Source organism: Pseudonaja textilis, chromosome 2 (assembly GCF_049901715.1).
Source record: "Pseudonaja textilis isolate UNSWEBS1 chromosome 2, rPseTex1.2, whole genome shotgun sequence".
NCBI lineage: Eukaryota > Metazoa > Chordata > Lepidosauria > Squamata > Elapidae > Pseudonaja > Pseudonaja textilis.
This window is the reverse complement of record NC_141991.1, coordinates 87,070,849-87,083,562: the sequence shown is the minus strand read 5'-3', so window position 1 is coordinate 87,083,562 and position 12,714 is coordinate 87,070,849. Positions and strand designations below refer to the sequence as shown.

The 12,714-nt window shown below is 38.6% G+C and overlaps 1 protein-coding gene across 1 annotated transcript in view; it reads left to right on the top strand.

Moving 5' to 3' along the window:
• Nucleotides 1-11,999, top strand: part of STK10 (serine/threonine kinase 10) — a 74,600-nt gene extending 62,601 nt beyond the window's left edge. The window contains exons 12-19 of the mRNA XM_026696375.2: nt 815-994; nt 1,612-1,704; nt 1,932-2,061; nt 3,493-3,617; nt 5,171-5,359; nt 7,812-7,937; nt 8,558-8,671; nt 8,980-11,999. Of these exons, the coding sequence (XP_026552160.2) occupies nt 815-994; nt 1,612-1,704; nt 1,932-2,061; nt 3,493-3,617; nt 5,171-5,359; nt 7,812-7,937; nt 8,558-8,671; nt 8,980-9,120 (1,098 nt within the window). The 3' untranslated portion in view covers nt 9,121-11,999. The remainder of the gene's footprint in view (nt 1-814; nt 995-1,611; nt 1,705-1,931; nt 2,062-3,492; nt 3,618-5,170; nt 5,360-7,811; nt 7,938-8,557; nt 8,672-8,979) is intronic.
• The last annotated feature ends 715 nt before the right edge of the window (nt 12,000-12,714 follow it).

Genomic DNA, 12,714 nt, shown 5'->3' with positions numbered 1-12,714 from the left:
CACACACACAAACACACACACACACACACACACTCACACGCACAAAGAGGCAATCCACAGCTTACAAACAAGGATGCCACAGTTAGATCCTAATAGTTATTGTCCAGACTGTCCTTGCTGAATCAATCATAAGCAAAATGAATCCTATCATCCCCCAAAGGATTGCATTAAGATCAGTGAGGCCACTAGTCCCAAAATATTGCCCATCCTTTTAGTTCAGGGGTCTCACATCACAGCTACTATTGTTTAAACCTGTTTACTACCTGACTCTCAACAACTTTTTGTTGTGGTGACTCACAACAAAGAAATTACATCAAACTAAGGCATTAAAAAAAAATAAAGATGGCAAGCATGAAGAAGTGAGTGGCCTTATTTTCTCTTGCTGAATCCAAGGTGAAATAATAAGTGTTACTTCTCAGTTACAGCTCCAGCAATGGACTTTTTAATGTTCAACAGCCAAGATAGTGAGAGGGTGTTTTAGATTTAAAATAGAATGGGCTGGAAGGGACCTTGGAGGTCTTCTAGTCCAGCCCCCTGCTCAAGCAGGAGACCCTATACCATTTTAGATAAGTGACTGTCTAGACTCTTCTTAAAAACCTCTAATGATGGAGCACCCATGTTTTCTGTAGGCAAGCTATTCCACTGGTTAATTGTCCTCACTGTTAGGAAGTTTCTCCTTAATATGAATTAATTAATGTGAACTTAAATAATGATCCTTATATGAAACCAAACTTAGATACCTAAGCTTGTTTCCCCTCCGCAAACTTTGCTTTTAATTACTGAATTAAGATTCTATCTGTCTTTCCTTGTATAGTCAAAGAAGAAATTTTATGACACGGAACTAGAAAACCTAGAACGGCAACAGAAGCAGCAGATTGAAAAAATGGAACAAGATCACGCACTGCACCGGCGAGATGAAGCTAAACGTATCCGTGCTGAGCAAGAACGGGATCTGGTTAAATTTCAAGAACTGCTGAAACAAAGAAAGAAAGAGGTAAAGCTGCCGGTTTGAATTATGGGCATCCTAGGATAATGTTAGGATGCCAACCCAGCTGTCAGTTAAAGTGTTTGTCATGAACAAAAAAAAAAAATTCAAGGGGCTGGAAGGTGAAATCCAGATGATGAAGAAATCAGTCTAAGGAGGAAGAAAAATATTCAGGAATACAGAGAAGGGAGTTAGGGAAAGAAGAGTGAAAACGTGGAGTGAGAGAGAAGGGAGGAAGAACTAATGAAGTTGCTTAATGAGTGAATTGTAAAGTTCCTGGTTCAAATCTCACTTCTTCCACAAACTTTTTCAACATCTTTAGACATTTCTGTATAGACGCACTAGAAATACATTCTATTGACCAAGGTGGGACTGCTGAATAGAAAGGTATTTAGGGAGGAATTTGGGGAACAAATCCAATTTAAAAATGGCCAATAATAAAAGAATGAGCAACAGCAAGATAGTAGGAAGGAGAGACAGAAGAGAAACAAAAAACTGACTGCACTCCAATGTTTTCAGCTAAATGTATGAAACCCTATTATAGATCCTTCTAAGCTACAAAAGGCTTCCTAGTGGTTCTGAATATTTCAAAAGTTTGACTGCTTGTCTTTTTCTCTGCTATGAAGCTCAAAAATGACATTGAAAAGCTCCCACGGCAACAACGCAAGAGCAGCATGAAAGTGAAGATGGATGAATTTGTACAAAAAAAGCAAGTTATGGTAAGACACGAGAGAGATTTAATTGACACTGTAGCACAAACTCTTACAGCAACATAGATTCCCAAACAGAAACACTATGGATTATCTCAAAATCTTCAGATAGTCTGAAATTCTAGTTCCTAATTAGTTTGAGAATTACCATCCCAACATATCTAAAAGTTGGCAGATTTGGGAAAGCTCTGGCTGGCCAAGACATATACATTCATACATCTCCTCTCTCATTCCAGGAACAAGACTTTATAGCCAAACAATCTGAGGATCTGGAGCAGGCTATGAAAAACATTACAGCTCAGAATCGGAAAGAGATCTGTGACAAAGAACGAGAGTGCCTCAATAAAAAGCAGCAACTTATGAGAGGTGCTTTTTTTTTTCCTTAAATGGACCAGTTAGAATGGATTACCAGCAATGAAGTCAGACTAAGAAGAATATGCTTTTGTTTAAAGGCAATGCAACCTATTGGAGAGCATTGGCAACGCTGTAAACAGGAAGGATGCAAATCCTTTACAGTAATGAGAAGCATGCCTTTGGATTGTCTTGAGTGCTCATCAGTATTTATACTACGAAATAATATTTTAAGCTTTTAAAATAATGTTTTAAGATAGAGAGTTATTTTGGGGGAAAGTAGCCAATTAATCTGGTTACAAGTTTTCAACCACTTTTTGTCACAGGCCAACAATAAAATATCAAAAATAGAGCTTACCTATAACACAAGGATGGGGAAACTTGTAATATTCCAGATCTACACCTTCCAGCTTTCTGGCTAGTGGGAAGTGAGAGTTGGAATCAAAAAATTAAGAACAGAAATAGAAATATAAAAGTAAATCTTTGCTACAGATTTCTAAGGAAGCAAAAGCCACCATAGTATGAATTCTTCCCAGATTGTAGTATCTGGTTGTTCATCTTTCTTTAATAAAAGATCTCCTATGAAGCACTATTTGTAAAAGATATGATGGGAAGAGACCTCATCTGTCACAAAGCCGTATTTTATGTACATCAAAGTGTTTGTATTATTTTAAAAAGTACATATGAGGAATAGATATGCAAAGAGAAAAAAGTGTCAAGTTCAGGAAACCAGGAGCCAGTATAGAGTTCAAAAGCACTGCAGCTTTATTCCCTGCAACCTATATACAAGAACCTGATCTACTAACAATCAAGGCAAATTGGTGCCAGATAAGAGTCAGCAGACTAAGACTAAACCTAAACCTAATCCTAACCCTGGACAGTGGGTTGGACTTAGGTCTCTTGTGGGGGTCATAGTGACTCCAAACTTATGGTGCATTTAACATTCTTCTCAGGCTCAGCCTGGTCATCTACAAAAAAACCCAGAAAAATATTTTAAAATGGAATTCATATGCAAAATTATACATAAGGGAGGCTTATTATTTTTCTTTTAAATGTGAATTAGGAAAGTTGCATGTAAAAGCTTCCTACATTAGGAGATGCTTCAAGGTAACACCAATTGGAAAATGATTATTTGTACTAACAACTAATCTAGAGGCTCACAGGTTTTCCATCTCTGTAGCAAAGATTTTGCAGTCAGTTCCCTCACACACACACACATATCCTTCCTCTTTTCTTGCTTTGGGAACCCTTGTGCAAAGAAAAACAGCTGCTCTTGTCATTCATTAACCTTTTAATTTCAGGCCAATTACGTCATAATATAAAGAGAAGGTTGAGGGGACAGAAAATGAGCATGAGGGTAGATATGCTGAGATTGAAACAGTTGCTCTTCCCCTCACTGTTCAAGTATTGTACAACTATATTTATTTATTTATTTTAACCCTGCAGACCGAGAAGCTACTATTTGGGATCTTGAAGAGCACCATCTGCAGGAGAAGCACCAGATTTTGAAACAGCAACTAAAAGATCAGTATTTCCTCCAGAGACACGAGCTGCTCCGAAAACATGAGAAGGTAGGTAGCATTTTCCATTCTCTGTTCTTTTGGATGATAGGTGGGATCTAAAGTTGCAGATATATAAATCTAGAGTGCAAAAGAATCAGAGTGTGGAGATATGTGAAAGCTTATTTGGTAGACCATCATAATGTTGAAGTTTTAAAATTGTACAGTAACTGTGGGCTTCTAAGCTCCTGAAAGGAGTACTCTGATTATAATACAACCGTCTAGAGTTACTAGGGGGAGGACACACGCTTAGATTAAGTCTCTCCTAAATTAGGATTCTCTCAATGTGTTGGTTTGTACTTTCAATATCCACTGGGATTAAGGTCAAGTTTGCTAAAGAAAATATCTTCAAATCAGATTAAACTCTGATTTCAGAGAAAGAAACAACAACATTAGATCAAATGTTCTATTTTTGCCTTTTGCTGTGATAGAAATTGCATTGAATCTTTGGCAAAACTGCTTATTTTACATTATAAAACAAGATGCCTTTCATTTCCATTAGAGATTAACGTTTCTTCTAATGTGGAGAATACTAATATATATTGTGCCTCTGATATATTGGCACCTGTACTGTAGGTCTGGATGATCGCTAATATTCATATATTGCTTATGTGCATAGTTTCTTACACATGACTACACTTTGCATTGAACAGGTAGTCTTTCCACACATAAATAACATAATGATTATGATTTCCATTAAGAAATCCCACTGGGTAGATCTGTAATTTGCCAACTTTCTATGATAGCTTTTATGTTTCAGCTGGCTTAATTAGCATTGTTGTCTCTGTGATAGTTCCCAATAGCTTACACTAGGGATGCATTCATAAGAGCTGGAGGCATTGATGTTATTTCCTTCAGAAACAAAACTGATACTAGCTTTCTCTGCATCTTCAAGTTTTCCAGATTGATCTTACTTCTCTCTCCACCCCAACAACCCTTTTGGGTTTTTTTGTTCAATAATTTGTGGCTCCTTGCCATTGATGTCTCTGAATGTAATATGGTTCCCACCACTGTGGTTACACTGGTTCCCACCACTGTGGTCAGGAGTGGGATTCAAATTTTTTAACAAACGGTTCTATGGGCATGGCTTAGGTGGTGGGCATGGCTTGGTGGTCATGTGACTGGATGGACATGGCTTGGTGGTCATGTTATTGGCTGGGCGTGGCCAACTCAATATCACTCACATCGAAGCACGCATCTCCTCACCTGGCCTCTCATGACTATAGGGATGCTGCAACAGTTGTAAGTGTGAAAAATGGTCATAAGTCACTTTTTTCAGTGCCATTGTAACTTTGAATGGTCACTCCACACAAGCAAAGGAGGGAAAAATAACTCCAGAGAAGTTTCTGAGACAGGAAGTCTAGTCCTGCCAAAAATGTAATAAGGGATAACAGAGAGGCAATTTCTGTAAGCAACACCAGAATGTTTCCTTCCTGCCTTCCTTAGACCAGTAATTTCTTCTAACAACTGGTTCTCCGAACTGCTTAGAATGTTAACAACTGGTTCTAGCAAATAGGTGCAAACTGGTAGAATCCCACCCCTGACTTTGGTGATTTATATTTCAGGAACGTGAGCAAATGCAACGATATAACCAGCGCATGATAGAACAGCTGAAAGTTCGGCAGCAGCAAGAGAGGGCCCGTCTCCCCAAAATTCAGAGGAGTGAAGGGAAAACCCGCATGGCCATGTATAAAAAGAGTCTCCATATCAACTCCAGTGGAAGTGCTTCAGAACAGAGAGAGAAGATAAAACAGGTGAAGTTTGCTGTCAGAGCTGGGTAGCCACCTTGCTGAAGGATCTGCCTGAGAACATTCATTAGATATAGAGATGTCTTGGGACCAGAGCAGGGGTGGGATGCTACCGGTTCTGCCCAACTCTATAGAACCGATAGCTCTGAAGAGCAGCAGACACCAAACCGATTCTGTGTTTGCTGCTGTTTGGTCCACCCGCCCACCTGGGCTCTTACCTGTCCTTTATTTCCTGCTTTTTCAACCTCAGCTGCTTTGCGCGCCACAGCTGAGGTTGAAAAAGCAGGAAAAAAGAGGCTTTTCAAATGCTGTGCACCTGTGTGCAGCACTTTTCAGCTGTCCGGGTGGCACAGCTTAATGTTTTGTACATGCATGCACAGAGTGCGCATGCGCGCACAAAACATAGTCACTAAACCAGTAGTAACACCGGTTGAATCCCACCCCTGGACCAGGGCTCTTTAAAATGACCTACATTCCAGCTCAGCAGACCAGTAGAGGCAGCAGCAGCACATGTGGGGGAAGTAGGGATGGTTTTGAGTGCATATGCCACTTTCACTAATGCAGCTTCACACACTTGCATGCATGTTCTTGTTCACCATTTCCATGGCCTGGTTCTGAACGGGCTGTGGCCCACCACCAGGCTGTGAAATGGGGGTTGGATACCCCTGACCTAGATGAAGAGATTGAACGCGACTCATCAAATTTGTGGATGAGGGATTGCTAATGCTAAGTTTAGAAGGTAGATTGAAGATTCAGAAGGATCTTGGCAGACTTGAGCATTGGGTCCTATCCAATGAAATGCAGTTCAGTGGTGAGAAAAGTAAGGTCCTGCACTTGGGCAGGAAAAATTGGATGCATCAGTGCATGATAGGCAGTAGTGCCTAGGAGAGGGATCGAGGGATCCTGGTGGACCACTGCTTAAGTGTGAGTCATCAGTGTGCTGCAAAGCCAAATCAGACCAGGGCTGCATCAATCGAGGGATAGCATCGAGATCAAAGGAAATAATAGTACCACTCTACATCACATTAATGAGGCTGCATTTGGAACGCTTCATCCAGTTCTGGGCACCACATTACAAAAAAGATGTTGGAAGATTCTAGAAAGAACGCAGAGAAGAGAATCGGAAATGATAAGGGGTCCAAAGAGTAATCCTATGAAGAATGGCTAAAGTAACAAGATATCTTAACAAAGAGAAGTCTTAGGGAAGTCATGATAACACTCTTCCAATATAGAGAAGGAGGTGTTTTGATTTATTTTCCCTAGAACCTGAGGATAGGACAAGAAGCAATGGTGGGAAGCTCATCAGAGGGAGTTCCAACCCAGAACTAAGGAGTAATTTCCTGACAATGAGAATTTTCAAGCAGTGGAAAAGGTTTCCTCCCAGAGTGGTGGGTGTTTCATTGCTGGAAGCTTTCAAGAAAAGTTTGGACAACCATTTTACCAAGATGATATGAGGATTCCTGTCTCTAAGCTCCCTTCCAACTCTATGATTCTACAACTGGATGGACAACCATTTTACCAAGATGATATGAGGATTCCTGTCTCTAAGCTCCCTTCCAACTCTATGATTCTACAACTGGATGGAAAATAAGCAGAGAATTATTTTGTCAATGAGTCAGTTCATATAACTTGCTTAGACATGTTACAGGATTATAACAATATAACAGTTTTTTTAACAAAGTGTAGGTATAGGCATATTTTAAATTAAAAAATGAGGTAACGGTAAATGAGGAATATGCTATTGTATACTTTCCCTGATTGTATCTGCTACCACATCCATTAGTGGGCCCAACTACCAAATTATGGAGGATTCTGAGACTGAGAAGAACAAACCAGGCATCCTCCTTAGAATAATATGATGAATTATCTATAGATAGAATCACCAAGGTTGTTTAGCTGTGCCAGCTCACAGGTACTGCCACAGCAATACCGTATGGACCAATGCACTGCCAATTAATTGCTAAACTGTATTTTGGCCTTACACTTGTCATGCAAATGAACCCAACGAATGTATTATATTGTAAAAATCTGCTAGACATAACTTAATGGGAATTATTTGTCTACCTGCATGTCATATCACTGACATTTAGGTTTCAGTGTTAAATGAGTTTCAAAATAGAACTAATTCACTCTGTCACATACTCTAATTTTATGAAATAGTGGATAGATTGTAATTACGATCACCCGTCCCTCTTATTTTTAATGTAGCTTAAGTAAGGAAAAACGGAATCAAATTGTATTGATAAAGCATTCATCATTCTCCAAGCAAATGTTAGACAAAATCCAGAAATCCTGTAACTATTCCAGGTGTTGATTTAAAACAGTTTCATTGACAGCAAATAATTAATCACAGTGGTAATCTTCAGTTACCTTTTGAAGCATTTCAAAGTTCAGGTATATAACGCTTGTGGGAAGCCACCCAAACCTTGCATGATTATTGGTGCTCTCCCCATTATAGTTTGCACAGCAGGAAGATAAGAGACAAAAAGCTGAGCGAGTACAACAGCAGCAGAAGCACGAAATGCAGATGAAGGAGATGTTGGTTCAGTGTGAGAGCAACATGAATGAACTCCAGCAGTTACAGGTAATTTAATATCAGTGGTTCAGTTTTATTTATGCTTATGTTTGTCTTCAGAAGTACAGGACATTTGACATCTTTGAGCTACCTGTTATCATTTTCTGAAAGATTTGTTAATACTGGTCAAAGTCAGTTCTTAAAACAGAAGAGAGAAATAACATCAGGGATTTTTTTTTTTAATGTTGGCATGTAATTATATTTATATCTGAAGTTTACCCAAGGGGTTAAATACGGATAAATAAATGTGCTTTCATTTCATTCATTTGAATCCTAACATAACCCTGTGAGTTATGCTAGTTTTGAAAGAGAGTGGTTTTTCTCAAAGCCACCCAGTAAGCTCCATGGATTACCATAGATCTCAGGTTTTAATGTTCTAGAGCACAATATACTAACCATGCAATATTTGCTAGCTCCAAGTTATGGAAGCCCATTGAATCTGCGAAATTAGGTGGAATGAGACTTCTTTCTACCTAATATCAGAAAGATATTAGAAAGATAACTTCATATTATTTGTTGCTGGTCATTGCAATCTCAAATTAGTTGGTAGGCCTAGTGCTGTTTCTTCCTTGCAAAGTATCTTATTTATTTATTTTCTCTCTCTCTCTTGCTTGTTTCAATCTATGTAGAATGAAAAGTGCCACCTTCTGGTTGAACATGAGACCCAAAAACTGAAAGCTCTGGATGAAAACCACAACCTGACCCTCAAGGATTGGCGAGATAAACTTAGGCCAAGAAAAAAGGTGTTTAAAAATTTGCACTCATTGTCAGAATTAAATTGCGAAATTCCGAATTTCAAACCCGTTGGTCAAAATAAGGGTAAAAAATTGTTAATTTCCACAAGACCTGCAATTTAGAGGAAAACAAATAGGGAGGACTTGGAATGTTTGTGAGCAGGTTTGCATTGTATACTCTGTTTTGTTATCCTTATCCTAATGTCCTATTTATTTCAACCTGCAGCTGCTTGTAAGCTGGCAGGAAGCCAGAGAGAAGCCAAGGTTGTTATTAGTGAAAACTTTATCTTTTCACCTCTTTTGTCTTTGTGTTTCAGGCACTGGAAGATGAACTCAATCAGAAAAAGCGAGAACAAGAGATGTTTTTCAAACTCAGTGAAGAAACTGATGATCTGTCTCCTATGTCACCAAACAAGCCTGCTAAATTTGTGCCATTCAGCTCTGCAGAGGCTTCATAATACTTGGGTTAAGAAAGCAAGGCTTGGTAATACTTGCTTTTGCCTGTTGAAGGGAAATCAATAGACAGAGCTCCTTCCTCTCTCTGCCTACTGTGATCAGAGTTTCCTGTTCAGTTGTGTGCCGGATAGTCAGTGTGGCTAGCAATCTGATCCACTAGTGGTGAGGCAAGTTCACATATAGGTTAGAAGCAAGCTATAGCAAGCTTCAAAGGGACCAGCTGATGGGGTCAACTGCAGAATCTACATTGCTTGCTGAATCCTTCCCCAGCCAGTTTCACCATTTCCTAATGGGATAGTAGAAAAGGTATAAGACAGGGATCTTCAAACTTGGCAAGTTTAAGACTTGTGGACTTCAACTCCCAGAATTCCTCCTCCAATCATGTTAGCTCAGGAATTCTGGGAGTTGAAGCCCACAAGTCTTAAACTTGCCAAGTTTGAAGACCCTTGGTCTAAGAGGAGATTCATTACAGTATTGGTTTAATTTTCCAAGTTAGCTTTCCTGTGTATCTGAGCTTAATGAGTAGGTGGTTTTACTCAACAGTATATCTTTGAGACTCAATAGTAGATGTTGTTTACTTTTGATAGCCTTTAAGATGACAGTAAACCATCACCTCTGTTTAATGTTGTCCCTACTCTTGTAAATTAAGCAAAAGACTGATTTTTGTTCTGTGCTTCCCTTTTGGAATTAATCTGTCTCTCAGCATCTTCCAAACAACTTATGACATAATTGGGTTTTTTTTCTTCGCTATAGAATAGCCTGAAATTTAGAAGCAAAGCAGTCTTAAAACAAACAGGGTAGCCAGAGGAATGCATTTCTATCATAGTGAAGGTTGAGTAGAGACTGTGGATAATGCTTCCAACCTGGACTATGTTTAAATAAACAGACCTGCCCAAGCTAAATGGTTCTAAATGTACAGTAAGGAAGCATGATCTTTCTCTGCTTTGTCAATCATCTGTGATCCCTGTAGCTTCTCTTTTCAGATGCAGCAATCTACTTTTGGTTTACCTGTGTGCTAGTGAACTAGAATTCTGTGGTTCCTTTTCTTTCCACAGTCAAGGATGAAGCTTCTGCTGAAGTTATGGAAAGAGTTAATGTTTACTCTTTAGGTAAATTAGAGAAGAGCAACCCCAGATGTCCATGGCAACAAAGGGGTAGCTGGACTAAGGTTGAAGGCACTTCACTTTGTATCAAATTGTATATGATTTTCAAGTTTTCATAGAGTAGCAAATGCTAGCTTAGGGACTTTCTTGTGCTAAATGATTGGGTGCGCTCAGAATTGAAGACACAGTTTTGAAATAAAGCGATGCTAGATGGCTATGAGTAATTCCAGCCTTTGCAGTTTCTCTGAATCAGTAGAAAGGGCCACCTAAGAGAAGCCACAGATTATAGAATATATTATATATATTTATAATGCTATAGCAGTTCGGTATTTCAGACTTTTACAAATGCTATTTTTGACCAGAGGTCTCTTTTCATTCCCTCCCACCGGTTTTGTTTTATTTAATATAAATTTCCAAAGGTTTGGGAAGTATGCATTTCCCTATGAATTATATTTAAATTGTTGTTTTCTCATTGATGAAATATAATTCACACAGATTTCAATTTGAGCAACCAGCTATACGTGATAAATGTGCATTGTTTGGTACTCGTTTAGCTATAAGTCCAAACAGAAAACTGATACAATCCATTTTCACCATCTCAGAACAATACGCCTTTATAGAGAGAACATGGTCCAGTATTTCTTTTGATGTCCAGTATAGCGTTGTTCTAAGCATAGCTCGTTGCCCTCTTGGTAGGAAAAATGGTTCTGTTTTTTTATGCACTGTTCTTTGAAGCACTGTTGCTAATGACCTGATTTCTGTGCTGACAGCTAATTTGTTGGAATGTCAATTGAAGTTTAGTAAACTAGTAGTGGCTGACAGAGTTGGTCACAATGTGTCAGGCATTATATTAAAGGTGGCAGGGTGAAAATACAATCTGAAAGAAATGCCTGCCGAAAGGATACTGGATATTAGAAGTTTTTAGGAAGTGTGTGTTCACAAAGCACTTTAATCCCTCTTCAAACTGTTTTAGATCTTTGAGTGTTAAGATAATGTGTGAGGAGAGAGAGAGACGAAAGGGAACAAATCCTTCACATGAATGTTGTAAGTAAAAGCAAATTTAAATGAACAGTGTTAGCTTCGTGTTGAAAATGATGGATGCTTTATAATCATTGTGTCTTGGGTGCATTGATTTGTATGCACATTCCTGCTTTTTCCTCTCTTGGCCAAGAAGGTAAACAATGGCACACACTCACAATTGCTTTTTCTCTCTTCCCTTCCCTTGCCAAACTGATCCTGGCTGTTCCCAAAGGGGCTAGAACTTCCCTCTGTGCAATATGTACTTTCTAGTTTTTTCAGAAAAGTTGTTGAAATAAAGTATCTTTTCCCTTCTTTAAACACCTGTTAGCTTGGGGGGGTGGGGTGGGGAATATTTTGGTTTCATCAGGGAAGAAAGAAGGTATTTTGTATTTTTATAGGGGTAAGGGTTTTTTTGGGGGAAAAAAAACAACTCAAGGATGTTCTCTTTTTGGATTACCACAATGATGTAATCTATTAAAATACGAACCACTAAGCCTTTGCATAGCGATCCAGAATTGCATTCCTGCTGTGTGTCTCTTTAGGTCAGCAGTGCTGAGCTGTATTTATACATGATCTTGTCTTGGCTACAGTGGAATTGTGTTTCAGAATTCTGTTGATTGGCATTTTAAAAAAAAAACTCAAGTCCACAGCTTGCTGGCCCTGCACAAAAGTGTTTTTAAAATATAGATTGTCTTACTTGAAAGTATCTGTACTGTATTGGAATGTGTTAATATTAAACTATTAATTCTTGAAGCAAACTGTGATTAGTCTGAACTATGTACAACACTCCATCACTGATTATTTTTAAAAAGGTTGACGTTGATAGCAAGGAAAATCTGCACCTTTCATAGATTCTTAGTGTATTTTGATATGAACTATTATACTGTATGATAGGCTGGTATTTAATTTCATTTTCTGACATTATACTTTCAGGTACATGAAACCTGGCTTTAGTTGAGTACCAGAAACATTTCTGCCTTACATACTATATCTTGAAGTCTTAGTTAGAAGGGCCTTTGTCGCCATCTAGTAATTTACTGATTTTTATTATGAGATGGAGATTTTTGTTAATTGACCAGAGAAGCCATTTTCCTGTATATTTTTAGCAGTTCCCATGAAGTATTAGGGCAGCTGAGAACAGAAAGCACACAAATTTATGTTCGGGATTTTGAACCACTTATAATATCTTTTACAGTATCTGTTACCATGCAATACTAGCTGATAATTTAAAGCCTCTAGGCGGTAATGCTAGTTCTTGATTTTTGAATCCCAATCTCATCTACTCTAGAGGGGAGAGTTGTTGGAAGAATAAACAACAGCTAAAAAGAAGAAAAGAACAAAAAAAAACCTCCACAACTACTGGAGAACTCTTCCTACCCTGAGAAGCAGTCTCCTAACAAGGCATCATTGCAAATGCCTTCGTTCTAGTGAGCTGCAATACATTTGCTGTGTAAGCTAAGGATCTAGGACAAC